This window comes from Styela clava, chromosome 10 (genome assembly GCF_964204865.1).
Source record: "Styela clava chromosome 10, kaStyClav1.hap1.2, whole genome shotgun sequence".
Lineage (NCBI taxonomy): Eukaryota > Metazoa > Chordata > Ascidiacea > Stolidobranchia > Styelidae > Styela > Styela clava.
In genome coordinates, this window is record NC_135259.1 from 11278922 (window position 1) to 11301755 (window position 22834).

Below are 22834 nucleotides of genomic sequence, written 5' to 3' on the forward strand. Positions count from 1 at the left end.
TTTACGTAATCGCTAAAAAGCTTAGTTAATCGTTAAATGCCTTAACTTACTTAATCGCCACTGCCTTATTAATCGCTAAAAATTATTTAATCGCTAAATGCCTTACCATAATTGATAGCCACTGACTTACATAATCGCCAAAAATCACAATTATTCACTAAAATGCCTTGAATTACTTAGTCGCCAATGCCTTACTCAATTTCAGTGAATCATACTTAATAGCTAAATGCTTTAATTTACTTAATCGCCATTGCCTCATTATTCGCCAAATATCGTATTAAATCTCTCTATGCATTACTTAACTAAAATCATGCTATGCTTTCAAAAACTCGCTGATGAAAAACAATTGCAGCCCTGTCACTGTGAGGTAATTTCAGATAAAATATTCGCCCTGTTAAAATTGTTCCTTTTCATAATTGCTCCTTTTCATAATCTTAGTTAGCGCATAACTAGATTCCTCCTTATAAAGTTCTGATTGTGTTCTAGTTTCAAATGTTCAACATGGTGCGGTTCGACGGAAGCTTGCATGCGACAGACTCGCAAAGGTTAGGAAACACTTCTATGGTGGCCCACGCGTTGTCACGCGTAAAATTGAAGAAGAAAAAAATTTTCTATGTTTTTTCACAACTATTTTTTTATTTTACTTTTATTTTAAGTTTTTATTTATTTATTTTTCCAATTTTACGCGTGACAACGATGGGCCACCATACACTTCTCTAACCGGTTTTGTAGCATTCTGTCCAACCAATAAAATAGACGTCATTCTCGAAGTTGTAATGTAACTATATAATTAGTGCTTAAATTATAAATTAAACTAAATTTTGTTTGTAGATCACGAAACAAATTCACGACTAAAAAGTTCTTACTCTCGCCATTTCTCTCAACAATCGAGCATTCCAAATGGTAATCAATCACTTTATACGTCGTTATTTTATTTTTTGAAGAACAGACACGACAAAATTTTTGCGAGTCAAATAAAGCTTTTGCTTTTGTAGAAAATAGGAAATTAATGATAAGGGACAAATTCAAGAGGAGAAGGTATCATCCGAAGAAAAGCGATCATAAAGCAATCAATTTTCTGCAATGAAGAACATAGCGAGATTATGGAAAATAACTTAGAAGGGTTGTTTAAATACAAAGAAAATAATAAAAACGATATTTCAAAGTAACCAATAAAAAGAACCATGTAAAAAAATTGATGTAATGGAAGATAAGAAATAGCCCAGATGGTTTGTAACGTCAAATCAATTTATAACAAATGCTTAATGCAACTGCTTTAATTTTTTTATTATTCTGTATATAAAACTATATTAATTTGTTAACAGTTCGCTAAAATAATAATATGCTTCTTGCTTTGCGTATAAGTTTGAGTGAATCCTGCTTGATACTATTGATTGCACATATTGTTACGAGATGTCACTGTTCTGTTCAAATTAACCCAGGTGAGTGAATATTATTGTATTGATATTTATATTATGCCTGAGCAGTACCATAGCAAATAATCAATTTAGGAAGGAAAATCGAATATTATTAGGAAAAATAGAATTCGGAAGTAGAGATAATATCTATTGACATATATCTATTGATAGATATATATACACAATTCATGACTCCGAATTCGAAGTTTGACAAGGTGCTATTTTGAAAAAACTGTGTTAAAAGTACTCTGATCAGTTAAACGTAAAGACCAAATAGGAATGAATGAATACACATCTCTGTAATAACAACCTTTGTTCGCGTTTTCCTCGATAACGAGCAAGTCATGTAACCAAGTATTCTGTCTTGCGAAAGACACGTTGTATAATAATCATATTTGTAATTGTGCAGAATGTTCACATGAGAATCCTGTTTGTCTCAACGGCGGCACGATGGACTTTTCAAATGAAATATGTCAATGTACGCCTGAGTGGAAGGGAGACTTTTGTGATATTGCTGTAAAAGTGTCACTCTGTAAGTTTACTAAATTATATCCAAAAAAAAAAAAACGGGTCAATTAAAGCTAAAAAACAGGGATTGTAGTTTTGTATTGATACAAAAAATGAGTACAGATGTAAACATTATTTTGTATAAAATAAGCTGTTAGTATATAAGTATCATCTTGATATTGGGAAAATTATTCATATGGTTGTTCAGCTAAATAATCTATAAACAATATATTATACGATATACAAGCATGTACTGAAATATTCTGTATCACACAATTCCCGTTCATACGCACCAAATTTGATCACTTTGCCAATATCGTGTATTTTTGATTCAGAGCATTAAACCAAATTCAAGTAGTTATAGCTTAAAATCAAAGTAGCTAAAACTTGGTAGCAACATAAAAAATATAACTAAAATAAAATGGATAATTATTTCATTACTTGATTATCTAAAAATGAAATTATCTTTAAATACGAGATATAGAACTCTGCATTGACATTTCATAGTAGTACTCCAAATTCTCTTTATAAAATTATTCACTTCGAGACTTCAATAAATTCATAACTCCCTTCCTGTTGAAATGAATCGCGACATGGTATTGGATGAAGAATCTAACAATGTACGCGAACAATAAATTTGCATCTGGTGTTTAAATGCGAAAACGACATTGAATTTTTCGTTGAAAATTCATAGATAGTATGAATTGAACAAATCGTAATGTGGAGTTCCAATTTTTCCATGATTGAGTTTAGTAAATCGTACCCGTTTCGAATCATACACTTTTGTACTTCATTTATTCCTGTAGATATTATGTATTTTTCTGTACCGCATTTTTTATAGTTTCCATGATGAATTCATTCTTTATTTGTATAATTGTTATCCTTTTTCACCGAGTTCAAAAGTTCAATGCACCTTATTGAGCTAAATCATTAAATTAATGTAAGATGAGCCATTACTATATAATTTATTGTAGCGTGTAAATGATAATGACTTCACGTGAAGTTATTTAACAATTCAACTCAATATTCCACGAAAACCAACAATTGTATAAAATTGGAACATGTTGTAAAAATTGATCAGGAAATATTCGACTTGATTTATAATGACTATTGCAATTTTTTCGTGATAAGTCAATTTCAGATCAAAACAACGTGACATTTGGCTATATTTTATCATGCGTGATTTTAATAAATTGAGTAGACAATGCCTGGAAGGTTTCAAAACATTGTAGATCATTACATATCAATGGAGACGTGTTAGTTCCTATTTGTTGTGAAAGACAAATCACTGTATAAAAATACTTTCCCGAGATATTAGAATTGAATTACATAAATATATTTATTAAACTGATTTTTTACTTTAAATTTATTTATTGTATGATTTCTCAGACTGCAGGAAATCTAATGAATGCAAATATGGAGGATCGTGTATCGATGGCAAATGTCAATGTACAAACTTGCGGACAGGTAGACAATGCCAAATTAACGTTCAAGGTAAACTTCCATATTCCCATAATCGACCCATATTTATCCTTTAACTGAGCTACAAAAGGAGCAAAACAAAAAAATAGACACTGAACATAAAATTCAGTCAACCAACCCAAACTGACATCCAAAAATAAAACAAACTATCATCAATTGAATTTTGACATCGCCAGAAAATAGCAAATTTATTTAAACGCTTCTCGAGTTCAGAGTGGAAACTAAACACTTGGAATTTTCAACTGTAATAGATATTTGAGCTGAACGAATCATAAGTTAGTAAATTTTTTAATTTAAATATAGGATGAACAAACATTCACCCTTTTAATATCAGAATTCGGTAACATAATTTTCCTACTACGACTGAATCCAAATTAAAGGTTTCATTTGCTTTCATGAATTCCTTTATCATGCTTTTACATTTGTTTTATTATCCATTTATTGCCTCCATTCCGATTGTGGAATCAGAGTAAATTTGCTTATTCATTGCCATTTATTGCTATAATTTTGTTGACAATATTTTTAATATATCGAAACTTTATGACCAAGTGAATCAATGAATTATGATTACTTTAAAGGTCAATCACAGACTTTATATTTCAGTATGTAGTTGAATTTGGCAGTAAAACAGCCTGTTCAGGTTCAATGTCAACTGTCTGCAATGCTATTATTATAAGTTTATACTTGATTCAAATTTGCAACCTGAGCCATATTTTGTCAAAATGGTTGGATTTACCAAAAATCTGTCTGGTAGTGCCGCAAGGTTTTAAATCTGGCAAATTTATAATATAATATTTAAATTTTAATATAGATACTTGTAGATAAAATATATTTTGAAAATTCGGTGAATATAATCTATTTTGCAGATACCGTCAAATATATTGAAGATATTCTAGACAAGAAAACCCAATCACGATACTTCTTTATTTCCACCAACGCCGCTTTTTCTCGAGCTCGAAACCAATGCCGGAAGCTTGGAGGGCATATCATCACCGCGACAGATCCAATAAGTTCTCATGATAACGAGGCGAGTAAAAATAACTTATAAATTGCATACATCAAAACAGATCTTGAATGATTCCATTTAAACCAAATCTGTGTTATTATAAAGGTGTATAATTTATGTGCAAATTGAGAATACAAAAATAAATCTTCAAGAATCGATTTCAAACAAACAATAATTTACAATATTGACAATTATTGTAAGTAATAAAATCTGTCGATATTTGTACTATTTCTCATTTCAACGAATATTTCAGAATAATTAAATTTTATCAATAAGAAGTTATTTCTCTTGCAGTTTGATGGTAGCCTTAGTTTCAGCTTACCCCATAAAACGAAAAACTGCAGTGCAATAAAGTTAAACAACTTCGGTGCGCTAGAAATTTCATGCTACGGCAAGATGGCGTATGTGTGCCGAGCGCCAACTACTGGTAAATATTTCTTTTTTGAATTGTTTATATAATCACAATCATAAATATAAAATATCAGACTTGGTTTTTAGCACTATGATACTCACAAACATGAAATATAATCTGGTGAAGCATGGTTATTGGTTTAGTATCGTGCAATATATTCGACTTCATAATTCAGTATTAGTTTAGGACTATCACAGAATCTATGTATATTATTACGTTTTAATATTATGACAGGTGTTTGTTCGAAAGCGATTCAAAGCAAATTTTGCGATAACACAATTGCTGGACACTGCCATCATTCGAAAACTGGATTTGAATGTTGTAAAAGAGGATTTAAGATGATGGAAAATGGTATTTGCGTTGATCGTAACAGCATTTTATGTCCACCAAGAGACGAAAACTGTGTGTACAAAAATGAATCAAGTGTATGTTTCTGCCCTGATAATATGCAAGGAAATGGAATAAATGCTTGCGGATGTGAGTTGATTTACTTTTGAGTATCGTTGGTATATAATGTAATATAGCAAACAATAATGCAGCTGCAAAACCTTAGCATATTTGGGAATTCAATGACACCGTGTTCTTGATGCTTTTTCCCCCCTCTATGTTGTTGTCGGAAGGAAAACTTCATTGGAGTTTGGCCAGATTCTAGTTTGTGGGATTTTGAATGACAGTTAGTTTGTTCAAAGCAAATTAAAATTAAAATTTTCATCAAATGTTTTTTTGTTTGTTTTCCAGATATAATAACATTATGGCAAATTGTCAGATATCCAGAGATCAAACTACCAGCTACTGATTGCGCTGTGAGAGATAAAGCAAATCGTCTCCGTGATTTATACTCTAAACACCTGTTAAACAAAATAAACATGCTCATCATAACAAAAATTACTGATTTTGAAACAAAATTATTAAATTTAACATATGATATTTATTGCTCGGATCCCAACTTGACACCACGTGATTTTATCAAAGATTTTATTAAAGTCAGACGAGCAATGAGAAGTTCTAATAAAAAACTGTTTTTTGGATGGAGGAAACCTATTCAAGGTATAGTAACGAGTCTGAGAAAACGTCAATGTAAAGAATACTGTTTGATCGGTCTAAAAATATTGACACATATTTTTCTAAATATCCTAAAAACTGCAGACAAAGGGTGGTTTTATCTAGCAGTTGGTCAAAATAAGACTCATCCTACCTTGTTGAACAAAGGTAATGATAGAGAGATATGAACTAGCGATGGTTATACTTTAAAAAAAATTATTTATCGTATTCTACAATATTCGGGACCATAAAAGTTTGTACTTTTGGCTGGCACTGCGAAGATTCGTCTATATTTTGTTCAATGGCTGTCTGGTGTGGTTTACCATTAGCGTGCGTAATCCACCTCCGACTTTTTTCAGCTTCTTCAAAGTGTACGCCAAAAGAAATGGGGTACGGCAAAAGATTATATCATTTCAAGGCAGCAAATGCAGGTACTCTAGCGTTTTCAAAAGAAAACTCCTCATCGGGTAAGAAATAGTTTCTTAGACAGCATATTGGACTTCGTCAAATATATTAAATCAAACTCTTTTGTTCAATAAGTATTGTATTGTTTTCGTCATAATTTCAAGCTGAAAATATTCATTGGCACTTATTACTTATCGATCTCGATCGTTAAGTATGTTGATGGGTATTTGTCTGTTTGTCTGTCTGTCTGTCTGTCTGTCTGTCTGTCTGTCTGTCTGTCTGTCTGTCTGTCTGTCTGTCTGTCTGTCTGTCTGTCTGTTTGTCTGTCCGTCTGTTAGATGCACGCGATATCTCACGAAAACGAGGTTAAATCTGCTCCAAATTTTGCATGTGCATTCATCATAGCTCGGAGCAGAAGCCTATTGATTAGGTCGTTTAATTAGCGAGTTATTAAACGAGAATATCGGTCAGAGACTGAAGACTTATCGATCAAAAGTTAGGGGATCCCCCAAAACAGCTCTCTTACTCCATAGTGACACCTTGTGTCAAATTACTAATTAATTAATAACTCGCTAATTATACGACATAATTCATCCAAAATCAATTGGCTTCTGGTCCGACATATGATGAATGCACATGCAAAATTTGGAGCAGATTTAATCTCGTTTTCGTGAGATATCGCGTGCATCTAACAGACAGACAGACGAACAGAGAGACAGACAAACAGACAAATACCTATCAACATACTTAACGATTAAAATGGATAAGTAATAATTAGTGATGGTGTCGCTATTAGGTCAGAATGAGGGAATCGAAACCGCAGTTTCTGTTTTGGGGGATCCCTAACTTTCGTCGCTGCGAACGATCAATAAGTCGGCTGTCTCCAATCGCTATCTCGGTTCAAATTTGCAAATAATCTGTGAGTAGTTCTCAAATATACATAGTATAAATGAATTATGTGTTGTAACTGTGTTTCTCAGGATCATCTGAAGCTACTCTGCCTTGTAAAATAAGAAAATACTCAGATGGCAGTGAATCAGCATACTTGGACTATACAGCTTTTAGATTTGCATGTAATATGGTATGTCTAGTATACGTGTTTTTATAATATTTCCTCTGGGGAAAATTTTACAAATTTTAAACAACGTATACACAACGTATCGTAGTATAACTAACCTAGATTTTTTTCATCTAGAAACATCATTTTTTCTCCCAGATAGCTTCTATATAGTAAGCCATAAAAATAATGATATTGAATTTACATGCTTAATTATTCAATTTCTACTTCACATATTTGACTCGCAACTCATTAGTTAGCGTTGCACCTTCATTACAATATTTTCGTAGTTTTAAGGTTTCATTAACGGTGTCCCATCTTTTTTGAAAAAAGACAAAAAAAAGCTTTTTTTATTCCAAATGTTGGTAGGGTAAAAAGTATTTAAAAAGTATTGTTCATTTAGTATTAAGGTTCACCAATAATGAATGGGAATCTATAACTTCTTGCTTTCTATAATTTGAGCGTCAATTGATTCGATAAAAATTCCAAGTACTCCATTAAAATCTCCTGTATCCTAGAAACCATTTTTTACAATATATCTGAAATAATGTATATATACCATTTTCAATAGATTTATACTACAAGTGCTCCAATATCTTTTGAAACCACGAATGGCGATGTAGCAAACGGAAGTACGCTAATGTATAGATTTAAGAAATACTACAACGAAACAATGCACGACTCGGTAAATACAACAAACGATTTCAGGAGCGCAAAGGTAGTGAAATGACATTGATTTGGTCGACACTTTTTTGTTAAAAACTGGCCCAAAATGGAATAGGTCTACCTGTGAGTCTAATCTGCAAAAAAAGCTTTTTTGTATTCCAAATGTTGGTAGTGTAAAACGTATTTTAAAAGTATTGTTCATTTAGTATTAACTAAGGTTCACCAATAATGAATGGGAATCTATAACTTTATGTATTCTATAATGTGAGCGTCAATTGATTCGATAAAAATTCCAAGTACTCCATTAAAATCTTCTGTACCCTCAAAACCATTTTTTACAATATACCTGATATAATGTATATATACCATTTTCAATAGATTTATACTACAAGTGCTCCAATATCTTTTGAAACCACGAATGGCGATGTAGCAAACGGAAGTACGCTAATGTATAGATTTAAGAAATACTACAACGAAACAATGCACGACTCGGTAAATACAACAAACGATTTCAGGAGCGCAAAGGTAGTGAAGTGACATTGATTTGGTTGACACTTTTTTGTTAAAAACTGGCCCAAAATGGAATAGGTCTACCTGTGAGTCTAATCTACAAAAAAACTTTTTTGTATTTCAAATGTTGGTAGTGTAAAAAGTATTTTAAAAGTATTGTTCATTTAGTATTAACTAAGGTTCACCAATAATGAATGGGTATCTATAACTTTATGTATTCTATAATTTGAGCGTCAATTGATTTGATAAAAATTCCGAGTACTCCATTAAAATCTTCTGTTCCCTCAAAACCATTTTTTACAATATATCTGGAAAAATGTATATATACCATTTTCAATAGATTTATACTACAAGTGCTCCAATATCTTTTGAAACCACGAATGGCGATGTAGCAAACGGAAGTACGCTAATGTATAGATTTAAGAAATACTACAACGAAACAATGCACGACTCGGTAAATACAACAAACAATTTCAGGAGCGCAAAGGTAGTGAAGTGACATTGATTTGGTTGACACTTTTTTGTTAAAAACTGGCCCAAAATGGAAGAAGTCCACCTGTGAGTCTAATATGCATAAAAATTAAACTCAGGTGATTCTCGGAAATCTAAAATCTTCAGCTACGTATTTGATTTTTTTTTGTTTCTCACAAAAAGAAAAAATGTACTTTAGAATAAAATCCGGAAACCCTATTGGTTAAACTGCAACGTTTTTACACTATATTATTCAGACACAAAAATATAAGTTCATAAAAAAAGCTTAAAAAACAGCATGAACAAATATTTCCCATTCTTTCTTTTGAAGAAATTTTGGGTGACAAAGGTTCGTTTGGAAGAACTCACATACATGGCAAATGAACTCCTTAGTGAAAGCCGAAACTACGAGAATCCTGAAAATATCAATGTCGCCCTGTCGGTGGAAACTCTAACAACTAGAATAAAACCGGAGCCAAACGAAACATTCAGATTAAATTTGACGTCTATTTACGTGGATGTTCAGCAGGTACTTATTATATCTGGTATATTCAGCATTATATCTGCAAGTATTTCCAATTAAATTTTTTTAGAAATAAATTTATAAATAACAGAAATAATAATATAATAATAATATAGAAAGACATTGGTTGAAAATTTCTCATTTTTTTCTGTGAAAAAGTCATCATTAAAACACTAAGGTTTTGGACAAAATCCAAGAAATTAAACTATTTTACAGTTTAGAGCTCATGTGCACTAACTAGGTGTTAGCGACGAGTACAGGGCTAGGACCACTAGGTCTCAGTGCCAAATTCTAAATCCGTAATTTTTAGTGACGTCTGCAATGCTGCTGTCTTATTTATTTAGTTCACATCATATCATTATACTGATTTACAAATGAAAGACACTGAATTCAAACTGGAAGGAATAAAGGCATTGTTACCTGGAAGCGCAGTTGATAAAGCATTACATATGTCAGAAGACAAACGCACTTCTGTATCTTTTGTAGTGTTTCGAAATGCTAGTTTCTTTCAGACATCGAAAGATTTTGCCGTCGATCAAGTAAGTACTTTGGTAACAGTGTGACAGTGTAACAGTTTCATACTGAATATACCGTATGCATTACTATTCATGGCAAGGTTTAATAAAACAATCACTAAAATGTACTAGACGATTTTATTGTTAAAACGAGCTGAAATAGTTTATAAATATATATATATATATTCTTTAACACTTTTTAAAAGCCACTGGTTTTGTCTTTAATTACGTTGGACCATCTTTTTTCTTTCCATAGGTACTATCGTGCAGCATTGCTGACAAGAAAATTACCGATTTGTTGAAACCATTTTGGTATCAGATACCTGTAAGTTATGAGAAGTCAAACGTAAGTTATATTTAAAATATTCAATATTGTATTAACTATTAGAAACTATTGGGCACAAATTCATTTAGCAAAATTGCTTTTCTTGTTGCTGGAATTTTTATCGCCGGGATAAATTACTAGAAAGGTGATTCAAGGTTGTCGGCATCTGGGCCACAATATTATTTTTGTAATATTCGCGGCCACAGTGCTAAAAATAGCTAAACAACACAGCATAAAGCAAAAACTTTTATTGTATAAACATATTTGATTATTATTTATCTTTCATCAATAATTTTATGTTAACATTCATGTTAGTCGTTGACAGTCATAAACATGCATCCAATGTTTTGTTTCCCAACCTGTTAAAATTGAACAACTGACTTATGCTAGTTAACACTTTAGGCTAGCAAACACACTATTCAGCAATCTGAATATCCTACTAATATCACTTCAGTCTACTGACTGCATCAACTAGTCATAACATTAATCAATTAAATGACGTTGGTAATATAACAATATCTCAAAGAAATTTGGTAAACTTTATCACGAATCAACGCCAAAATGAGATTTTTTGCTTTTTATAAACAACTTCTGTTTATAAAGGAAACACGCCAAGTAAAATTTCTAAAATGTGCTTATTACGATGTGGAATTAAATGACTGGAATTCTGATGGATGTTCGTATGTTGTTGGATCAAATCCGCCAAATTGTACTTGCAATCATTTAACGAATTTTGCTGTATTAGTAGTAAGTTATTGCATAACGTTATCTGAATTTAATCTAGTTTTAGAGCCATATTTACACATATTCCGAAAGCAAATTTTTTGTCATGTTGTCTTTTGTAAATAATAAGAATTTAGCGTGTTTATTTTTTAATCTATTTTTTGGTACTCCCGTAGTATGTGAACCAAGATGGCGAATACCGTAACGTAGTATATGTAACAGGTTAGGGTTATGCCATAATTTCAAGTAAAAATACTACGGGAGCCAATTAGAAAGTCCCCGAATTCGTAATAGAACTAAAATAAAGAGATTGGAATAAAATAACGACCTAACCTGGTACACATACTACGTTCAGATGTCCGCCATCTTGGTTCACATACAACGAGAGTACCGACTTTTCCAAGTAAAATCGACTAGATTAATACTAACTAACGACTAATTAACGAGTAAAGTCTTTTATAGTAGTGATCCTTCAAAGACTAATCTTCCATTTCCGGCATGCCCCACACGTTAACGTTAATTGTAAAACTTGAAAGTTGATTAGTGATATTTTTAGAAACAGGCATTGTCTGAATTATATATTCAATTGATCATTATTTCAACATTTAGCATATAACCACTTAATGCCGGAATTATGATCCGCTGAGAGAAAAAAATCGCCGCTTCGGTTATTTGCTAATTCAAGGCCGTAGAATACAAATTCAAACTTATTTTTTTTATTTTACCCTCCATTTGGGAGAAAAAATTTTGTCACGAAATCGATACACTCGTCCACGTGATGAATTTATTGTGTCAATACTCACACGTATTGCGACTGATACGAATGGAAATATAACAAATTCAATTCAAAATAAACGAAATCGGACAACAGAAAATGTTCAGTGGACCGTACTGTTGGTCATTAATATACGCCATGGTACCACGCAAAGCAATTTTTGTCTTTGTTTAAGCATAAATATACTCCGCATTTGGTACATCTGATTACCGGCTTGCTATCACACCCAGGGAAACGACATCGCTGTCTCTTAGCTTCTACCACAGGCCAATGGCCAGTGGCGTCGGTTCTAACCTCATTGTTGGGATGTGGAGTAGCTATTCTTCTGATTCGTGGTGGGGTAGTAGACAATGGCCTGCCTCGCTTAAGCGGAGTCGATATTTTCCCAAGCTTGCAAAAAGATTCTGCCACCGAACTTCGAAACGATAAAAGATCTCGCTGCTTGTTAGTCGCAACTCCCAGGGACTCACAATCTCTTCTGTATAGGATCCAGCTGTTTACAATAGCCAAATCAACCAGGTGGAAGAAGATCCTCAGGTAGTACTTTTTTGACCGAATGCGTATTCTATAGTAGGCTATAAGCGCATCTAACAAGTCTACGCCTCCCATGCTACGGTTATAAAAATCTACCTTAAAAGGACGAGTCACCAATATGTGCTGTTTCGTGACGTTGTCCCATCTTCGGACTTCTGATGTGGGCATGGCGCTGGCAAAAGAACTGGCAATAGTTACACTTCGTTTATCATACCACTTCACAACTCTTATTTCAGTGTCCTCAACACATGACGTCTTTTCCTGATAACATCCCCGTCCTCTATTTTTCAAATCTTTGTCAGATTCCAGCTCGCATCCCAATAACCGATTTTGTCTTGCCGTCCCTATACAATAGATCTTCCTTTTGACGAGAACGGACATCAAAGGTATGGACGTAAACCAATTGTCAAAACAGAGTATGTGATTTACATCATTCTCCACATTATCGGTCAGTTTGATGACTATGTTAGCACTAGCTCCGAGATCAGGGTAACCAGAAACAGGATGGATCTTTCCTGTATATATTTCAAAGTTGTGTACCAAACCATCTGTTCCACACAACATAAAGATTTTATACCCCCATTTGTGGGGCTTTTTGGGAAGATATTGTTTCAGCCCTGACCTCCCAGTAAACGGAACCATCTGCTCGTCGATACATAAAACTTGCTCTTGATGAAGTGGTTTGAATTTTGCTTTAAGCATTTCTAACGGGGGTCTGATTTTAAACAATCTTGTTGAACATCAGAATCGCCATGAAGTAAATCGTTGTTATTGAAATGGAGCATCTTTTTTATTCTTTCCCATCGATCACGGGTCATTACATCGGCAACGCAGTTAACCTTTGTTTCCACAGCCCAAAACATACGTGTTCTCGGTAGATGAAAAATAGACATGTAAACGACACAACCAAGAAACTTCTCCATTTCTGGAATTGTAAGGTTTAGTTGTTTGGAGGGATCGCTTTGGCTCGCATAGATATTGGTTTCCGCAACTATTTGGTGCATTACATCCGAGTCAAAAAAATATTTCGAATATTCAATTGGTGCTCGCACTGTTTCCGATTCAAACTCACGGCCTTTCCATGCAGGCAGCTCTCGTGCTGATTCTGGGTCACTTTCCTGTACAATCCTCCATACGGGCTTCCTACGTGGGATATTGATTCCAATACACACCTCGACTTCAACCACGGAAGAAACTGACATCTCGCCTGACCCTCTTGCTTCCTGATCACTTTCTTCTCCCTGGTCAATGGATATATCCTGACCAGCAGCTTCGTCATCTGAACTTTCTGACAACAAGGCATAGTCTCTAATCTTTTTCGGTGGTACATATTCATCTTTGCTACTGCTGCAGTCACTGTCTTCGCTAGCATCCCCACTAGGTGGAAAGCGGATTCTCCAATTCTCCTTCTCATCCATTTTTCATTATTTGAATAAATTACTTCTACCACTAAACAATTTGAAGAAATTCCTGCATATTACTTCAGCCAGTCAATATCAGAAGCAAATCTTGATCAAAATATTATCATTGCTTTAGGCTTTAGCCAGTCAATATCAGAAGCAAAACTTGATCAAAATATTATCAGGTTTAGAGGGAAAGACATTATTTTAACTAATTAAACATCACGATATATAAAATTTCGATAACAGAGTTACACATACTTAAAACATATTAGATTATGTTCCTATTTCTGCTCTTCAATTTCAAGTGTCTTGGTTTATGAAAGACAACTTAAACTGCAAAACATGGACGGATGGGACGATTTAGTGACAGTTAGGAAAACTGGCGTCAGCAGTAAACAACTAATTGTTAGGCAAAACTCTTTTTACCAAATGAAAGTACACATAACGGCCTCTTACTGTGATTTTTTTCGACTCTCTGGGGTATAGCTTTATACCCCAAAAAAGACGACGAAATCCGACTGCTACCGACATCACATTTCAACCGACATCAATGTAAACAAAGATGTCTGACCACAAAATATGAAACATTTGGTGGCGCTAAATAGGCTCAAACGAGAGAGTGGGTGGGCGATTTCGGGACAATCGCCGCTTTCTCTCTAGCTATCCTGGTTCGTACTATGGGGTGCAATAAAGTCAATGTCCCGAAAAAGGTCAGTATGGATTGCTTAGGTTCAATGCTGAATAGCATTTGAGATATTGTAATTTAATATTGCAATGAATGTCTGTCTATTGGGCACAATGGTCGGGATTATATTTAACGGTAATATTATTACATTTTTTAGAAAACAGCCAATTTGAAGGATCCATATACTTTAGAAATATTCGGAAAAGTCGGATGTTCACTTTCTGTGATTGGACTTGCTTTGATGTTGTTGTGCATTTGTTATTTTTCGTAAGTAATGAAATTAAATGGCCTTTAGAATTTTTATTTTTGTGTATTCTGTCATTGCCTTCTGTTGTACAACGTAAGATAGGATTTAAAATCAGTATAGTAGGGATAGTAAATATATCAAAACTATAAAATACTTGTTTCGTTATTGTTCAGGTCGTTAAGAAAGAATTTGACGAATCAAATACACTCAAATCTCGGATTCAGTCTCTTAGTAGCATATGTTTTGTTTCTGACGGGTGTTGAGCAAATAAATAATAGAATTGGCTGTATTACTATCGCAGCATTCCTGCATTTATTTTTACTATCTGCATGGGGATGGATGATAGTTGAATGTGCCACTATGTACAAGTAAGAGATAATTATAATAATGTAAAACTATTCTAACATTGTACATCTTCGGACGGATATGTGACGTTGTTATTTGCATATTAAATCGACATTCAGTTGTCGTTACAAAATCAGTTAAAAAGGTATGTGCGATGTACGGTTTGCAGCATTTGTTGGTTAAGTTATGAATAAAACCCGACAATTGCTCAAGTAAAATGAAGTATGAGCGGCAGTGTTTGTCGGCAGTGTCGTCACCTATCTAGGTCGAAGCAATGCAATAAAATATTGTTAAGGTCAATTATTATATCTAGCTATATGAAAAGGAAAAATATCGTTCCAAATACTTGGAAATAATTAACAGAGCTCTTACTTGGTATACGCAACCCCTGTATGTGAGGGTTATTAAACAAAGTGAAACTTCTATCCCCTTGAACACTTTTTCCAGGAAGCTTGTTTCAGTGTTTGGTTCAACGGGACCCCACTATATATTAAAGGCTGCAGTCATGGTATACAGTGGTTCCGCTCTAATTGCTGTTGTTACCGTCGCTGTTGCTGTAGGTTGGTTTGATAGAAACTTTCTCATGAATTCACATGGATTTACAGAAGGTAATGATAAAATGAATATTTAGAACAACTTTTGTCGTTATCATGATTAAATAGTCTCTTGGCTATGTAGGTAATACAGTATTAAAAGTTTAGTGCAGGGGTTTTCATCCTTCTCAATTACAGAGTCCATGGACTGTACTGACGGAACCTTATGTTGCCGAGAAACGCTGGTTGAAATCAACTGGTACAGGGTAACAGTTTTATGACTGATTCATTTTTGATAAACAAGCATTACGTAAATACCATTTCAGCTGATCAATATATTTTTTACTTCGGCCAATGCGTTTGCAGACGTTGATGCTCAATGTTGATTGGAAATATACAAATAAATACTCTACAAATTTGAACTATTATTTTTTGCAGAGGATGAAATACATGCTCCATCCACATACATAAGTCAACGATTATGCTGGCTTCATAATTATTCATTAATTTTTGGATTTTTGATGCCTATCGCTATTGCTCTCGTTATAAATATATTTGGCTTCATCGCAATTTCAAAAGCAATTACTTGTGATCGATCGAAGGTAATTTATATACCTACCTTAAGTATGATCTGTTCAATCTTTATATTCATAATAATCTAAGATGTTAACTACTAGTCGCTTTCAATATATATGTGCTGAATCATCATTGTTTGTTTAAATGTGGTGTGTGATCATGAAAAAATTAAGTCAAAATTAATATAAAAATTAAACAATGGCATTTTGAACTCATGAAAGCGTGATAAATATTTAGCAGGGCGAAAGTTCACACAATTGTGAACATGTACTTGCACTATACTCTTAAGTAATATTTAGCAGCATGTTTGAAAACATCGCTATATTTTCTTTCATTTATACAGAGTATATTAAAGCTTCTTTTCCATGCATCTCACACCCAAAATTGGATAAAAAATGAATAAAGCTTGACAATAAAAGTGTGTGGACTACTTGATGGGTTTTTACTCTTCTAGATACTACTAAAGTCAAACCAAAAGAAAACGTCACTTCGGGAGGCAAAGACTTATCTTACAAGAGCCATTATCTTCACTTTTTTACTAGGACTAGCATGGCTATTAGCTATTCCTTTAACAATATCCGATGATAAAAATTGGAACATTGTGTTTGGATGGCTGTTCTCTGTCGCCAACTCATTGCAGGTGAAAAAAGAAAACACCATTTACTGTTTTGTTTGAAATTGATCGCAAAACAAGATTGTAGTTAGTGAATAGTAGTTTGCTTAATTGAGAGTTTCGAAGGTTTAATATATAATCGGATTGATATTGTGTATAAAGTCCCAAAAATAAAAAACTCAACGATACTATTAATTTGGCTTCTTTGATTTAAACTAAAAATATATATCTTACAATCAGGTCTCTTGTAAAATATAAGTTTGCATGAGATGCTCATCTTTTTGAAATTGAAGAATGTGATAAGGCGTGTAAGTATAAATAAAAATATTGGCATTTGTTTTTACAGGGTTTCTTTGTCTTTTTTCTTTTCTGCATTCGAAGAAAAGATGTTTGTGATTTATGGACAACAGAAGTATTAAAACTATTATGCATAACAAGAAAAGATAGTCACGTTAAAGGTGATACTATTAGAACTTTAGAGTTAAGTCTGTTCAAGTCGGTCTGCAAGCTCATGATATGTTTTTTGAGGTGACCGTACATTTGAACCCATGTACATTTGAACCCATGCGTATATCCACGGGTTCAATCTATATGCGGGTGCTAAAACCCATGGGTTAGGGTTAGTATGGGTTTAACTATCCGTGAAACAAAAAAATTCCATAGGTGCAATAGCTTACAGGTGCAATTGTCATGGGTTCAAATGTACGTGGGTTCAAATGTAGTGGAACCGTTTTTTGATATTACAAATAACAGGTCAGCCGAAGATAGATGGAAGACCAGGAACAAGTACACCACAGACTAAATCGACTGATGTAACAGTAACATACACAAAGACCAACAAAATCAAAGTTTGATACCATTCACAGCGAGGGGCTGTTATGAATTGAAAGATTCAATTCCAAATGCCTGTTTCCTAGATCTAGTCAAGTTCTTCGCAAAACAAAACTATGGCTGAAGAAAATAAAACATATTCAATGCGAGGTGTAATACTGATGTTGATACTCGATTTGACTTGGTTATTTGCTATTTCATTAGCAACATCAGATGATGTTACCAAAAATATTTTTTTTTGGTTGGTTTTTCTCAATCACAAATGCGCTACAGATTAGAAATTGATATATGAATGGTTCTACTATTTTTTATTTCATGTTGCTGTTTCTGTTAGAACAAATTCGCTTTTCTCCTCAACTAGTGCAGCAATCATTTTCTAATTTCCAGTTTTCAATGATGGATAAAGTCGCTCGAAAACTATTTTTAATTCTTTAGGTAATGTGGGACCCGATATTTCACTGCGAATTGTGTGTGAAATAGTCACAACATTATAATATCAAAGATGGTGTGTATCAATATTTTATCTTTAATTCCATGATTGCGATGAAGTCATGCAATTTTTCTCTTTGTATTTTTAATAAAAACATGCAGCAATATTATGATTCGCACTTTTCACTCCCACTTGCTTAATTGTATTTATCAATACGATGTAAGCAATACCAGGGTACTATTTACACAAGCATTGTTTTTCTTCCTGTTTTTATTTTTTCCCTTTTGTGTTCGATGAAAAGACGTCCGTACTTGTGGATTAAAGAACTGACAAAACCTTTCAAAAAAAAAACGCAAGAAACGTTGTCAACGACTGGTGAGATTATGGAATTAAGTATTGAAATAGAAAAAATAGATATCGACCCTCTAATTCATGTGTTCGATAAAATTCCGTGCGCTATGGCCTAGTTGTAAAAGCGTTGGAATTGGCTTTCAAATCCCATGCTCATTACCTCATACAGAGTGTAATAAATTGTGTAGGCCACGCTAAACACAATGATTCCGGTATTTTCAAAATATAATAACTCTTAGTGGAAGCTTGTACAAAACCTTGTACGTAGTGTATAAGAACTACATGCTTGCTTTATTCTTGACAGATATTGTAAAATGGCTTGTATTAAGTATTCATTTTAAGCATTTAAAGAAATACAGGAACAAGTCGATTTCCCGCCCGCTTCATATCAAGATCCGATCGTTATCAAGAACCGCGGAGTTGTCCAGGGATCGGCATTAGGTCTTTCACCTTTCTTATTCTTGTAAACAAATGATCGGACTTAGAATTCGATAGTAGATAACAGCGCATAGGACGCTAATACCTATTTATTTTAAAAATTTATGTGGGGCCGATGTGATTCATTTTACAATTCGCAATTGATGACGTCTTCAAAGTTAAAACTTGTGTACTGTATGCCTGCTCCGCGATCACATTTGAGCGATCTGGGGGTCGGACTAACGTCACAGCAAAGATTTGATACTAAGCTACTTCGTTTTGACCTTTGTTCATTGCTCTCTTGTTTGATTATTATTACTTACTATATTACTTGAAACTATCTTTTTGTTTTTGAATACTCTTAATTCTCGAGTTGATATCAAACTCCAAGTTTACAGTTTTGTAAAAATCTTAGAGAACGGGAAATCACAAAGCGAAAATCACTAATTTCCAGAGTGGAATGGAAATCCTAAATTATTGAGCTAATGGCAATAATAAGAAGAGTGTTGACTATATCGGGGCTCAATACTCCCAGTTAAAATAAATTGCCTGATTTAAAATCTTTTATTATGATTAAGGAAGTGGTTAATCCAGACGTGACGTAACGCCTGAATAAGCTAAATTCTGATTATGTTTTCGGGTTACTAGAAAATTGTTGCAATAAGCAAGCAAGAAAATGTGGGAACAATAATGGTTCAATACGAAACCATTTACTTGGGAAAAAAATATGATGAAACCGTAACGAAAGAATTGTTTTCAAGTATTAATGTGACAATCTTTGAAAAACGTAGATTTCGGGCATTCGCACATGTTTTCGTACCTCTGTTCCGATTGTATAAATTAAATAAAGAAGATCTGTCAATCTTACTGTTACTAATTTCTACATATTCAAGAGCGTAAAAAAATTCACCGTTCGTAGTGAACACTGATCAACCTTCAGACATTAAGACACGCGAAATAGGTGTTAATAGTATAATATACGCCTAGCCCTAACTGTTTATTGCTAAAATTCCTCGTTTAGTCAAATGACGTGCAATTTAATAAAAAAAAATCAAAACTATAGATTATATAGATTTTTTTATATATCGATATAAATTCAGTTACAATCAATTTGAGAAACATCTTTAACCGCTACAAAAGCACTTAATTAAGCTAAGAATATTATTGTTTCGTAATATGGTCTCATGGTAATTAGCATTTAGTAATTTTTAGAACACGACATAGCTTTCCACGAAAATTAAATCCAAGAGTATTTTGTATCTTACTGAAAGCTAAAAAAACTAAATTTGTTTGTAGATCACGAAACAAACACACGACTAAATAGTTCTTACGCCTGCCATTTCTCTCAACAGTCGAGCATGCCAAATGATAATCAATCACTTTATACGCCGTTATTTTATTTTTTGAAGAACAGACACGAAAAAATTTTTGCGAGTCGAATACAACTTTTGTTGGTAGAAAATAGAAAATTTATTATAGCGGACAAATTCAAGATGAGAAGGTATTGAAAGAAAATCAGTCATAAAGCAATCACTTTTCTGCAATGAAGAGCATAGCGAGGAAATTCAATTTCTGTTCAAAAATAGTCACCATTGGTACATGCTTTCTGTGAGATATCCGACGAGATTATGAAAAGTAACTTAAAGGGGTTGGTTAAATACAAAAGCAAATAATAGAAACAATATTTCAAAGAAAGGTATAAAAATAACCATGTAAAAAAATTGATGTAATTTACAATAGAGGATATGAAATCGTCCAAATAGCTTGCAACGTCCAATCAATTTATGACAACCCCGTTATATCGTTTTTTTTTTAATTCTGTATTTAAAACTATATTAATTTGTTAACAGTTCACCAAAATATTAATAATATGCTTCTTTCTTTAAGTATAAGTTTGATCGAATCCGGCTTGGTACTAGTGATTGCACATATTGTTACGAGCTGCCACTGTTCTGTTAAAATTGACCCAGGTGAGTGAATAATATTGTATTGACATTGATATTATGCCTGAGAAATGTCCTATTTATCTCCTATTTTGTTTCAAAGGTTTTATAACAGTATTATTTATTGTACAATCTTGTTAGTTACTAAACCACGTGTTATTCATGACTCCGAAATCGAAGTTTGACAAGGTGCCCAAATCTATGTTAAAAGTGCGCTGATTTAACAGTTATACATAAATAGAAATGAATACACGCCTTTGTAATACCAACCCTTGTTCTTTTTATCCTTGATAACAAACAAGTCATGTAACCAAGCATTCTGTCTTGCGAAAGATACATTGTTTAATTATCATATTTGTATTTGTGCAGAATGTTCACATGAGAATCCTGTTTGTCTCAACGGCGGCACGATGGACTTTTTAAATGAAACATGTCAATGTACGCCTGCATGGAAGGGAGACTTTTGTGATATTCCTGTGAAAGTGTCAGTTTGTAAGTTTACTAAACTATATCCAAGATTTCAATAGAGTCGTAACTCCCTTCCTGTCGAAATGAATTGCGACATGGTATTGGAGTGAGAATCTATGACTGTACGTGGGACATTAAATTTGCATCGGGTGTTTAAATGCAAAAACGTCATTGATTTTACCTTGAAAATCTACACATATAGTATGAATCAAACAAACCGTAATTTGATGTTAAAATTTTTTAATGATTGAATTTAGTAATGCGTACCCATTTGCAAGAATCATACAATTTTAAACTTTATTTATTCCTGTAGATTTTATGTATTATTCTGTAACTCAATTTTTTAATGTTTTCATGATTAATTCATTCTTTATTTGTATAATAGTTCTTTTTTTTACCAAAGTTCAATGAGCACCAAGCATCTTATCTTATTGAGCTAAATTATTAAATTATTGTAAGAGGAGAAATTATTCAACTCCATATTCCACGAAAACCAAAAATCGTATAAAATTGGCACATGTTGTAAAAATTGATCAGGAAATATTCGACTTGATCTATAATGACTATTGCAAATTTTCTGTGAAAAGTCAATATCAGATCAAAACAACGTGACATTTGGTTTTATTTTAGCATACGTGAAAAAATATAAAATAATATAATTGTCTAGCAATTAAATCACGCGTATTTGTGGGCAAAACGTTGAATTAACTCAGTTGGCATCGGAGGTTGCAGGACTCAGGTTGAAACACAAACCACCTCACCAAAGGTGTAATAAACTGAGTAGTTAGACAATGCTTGAATGGTTTCGATACTTCCAAAACATGTTAGCTCATTATATATCAATGGAGGCTTGTACAAGTTCCTATTCGTAGTGAATGACTCGACAAATCGTGGTTGAAACAACAGTTTCAAGTAATATAATTATTTACATGATTATATTTATTAAACTTATTTTATCACTTTAAATATATTGTCTTGTTTCTCAGACTGCACGGAATCCAAAGAATGCAAATATGGAGGATCTTGTGTCGATGGCAAATGTCAATGTACAAAATCGTGGAGAGGTAGACAATGTCAAATTAACGTTCAGGGTAATTCTTTTATATTCCCATTATCGACACATATTGATTGTCTAACTAAGCTACAAACGAAGCAAAGCAAAAGATAGACACTGAGCATAATACTCACTCAACCAACCCAAACTGACATCCACAAATAAAACAAACTGAAGCGAGAAATTAGCACAATATATTTCTACACAGCTCGAGTTCAGAGTTGAAACTAAAAACTTAGAATTTTCAACTGTAATCGATGTTTGATTTGAATGAACCATAAGTTAGTAAATTTGTTAATTTAAATATTGGGTGAACAAGCATTCATCATTTTTATATCGAAATTCGGTAAGATAATTTTTCCTGTAGCATTGGATCTCAATTAAAGGTTTTGTTTGCTTTCTCGAAGTCCTTTATCATGCTTTTATACTTGTTTTATTATCCATTTATCGCCTCTATGCCGATTATGGAATCAAATTAAACTTGCTTATTCGTTGCCATTTATTGCAATAATTTCGTTGACAATGTTTGTAATATATCGAAACTTTATGACCAAGTGAATCAATGAAC

At 33.2% G+C, this 22834-nt stretch overlaps 2 protein-coding genes across 2 annotated transcripts; both read left to right on the forward strand.

The window, feature by feature from the left end:
* Positions 1-1342: 1342 nt before the first annotated feature.
* On the forward strand, positions 1343-8058 carry LOC120338147 (uncharacterized). Its single transcript, XM_039406084.2, has 10 exons — positions 1343-1442; positions 1828-1950; positions 3315-3419; positions 4274-4434; positions 4708-4840; positions 5060-5302; positions 5564-5872; positions 6226-6333; positions 7252-7352; positions 7900-8058. Exons 1-10 carry the CDS (start codon positions 1343-1345, stop codon positions 8056-8058), a joined length of 1542 nt encoding a protein of 513 aa, XP_039262018.2.
* A 347-nt stretch (positions 8059-8405) lies between these two features.
* LOC120338273 (adhesion G-protein coupled receptor G7-like) lies at positions 8406-17849 on the forward strand. Its single transcript, XM_078117304.1, has 13 exons — positions 8406-8519; positions 8845-8991; positions 9307-9504; positions 9843-10037; positions 10270-10359; positions 10942-11085; positions 14616-14725; positions 14879-15073; positions 15498-15658; positions 16022-16185; positions 16614-16799; positions 17119-17230; positions 17526-17849. Exons 1-13 carry the CDS (start codon positions 8442-8444, stop codon positions 17624-17626), a joined length of 1881 nt encoding a protein of 626 aa, XP_077973430.1. The 5' UTR covers positions 8406-8441; the 3' UTR covers positions 17627-17849.
* The last annotated feature ends 4985 nt before the right edge of the window (positions 17850-22834 follow it).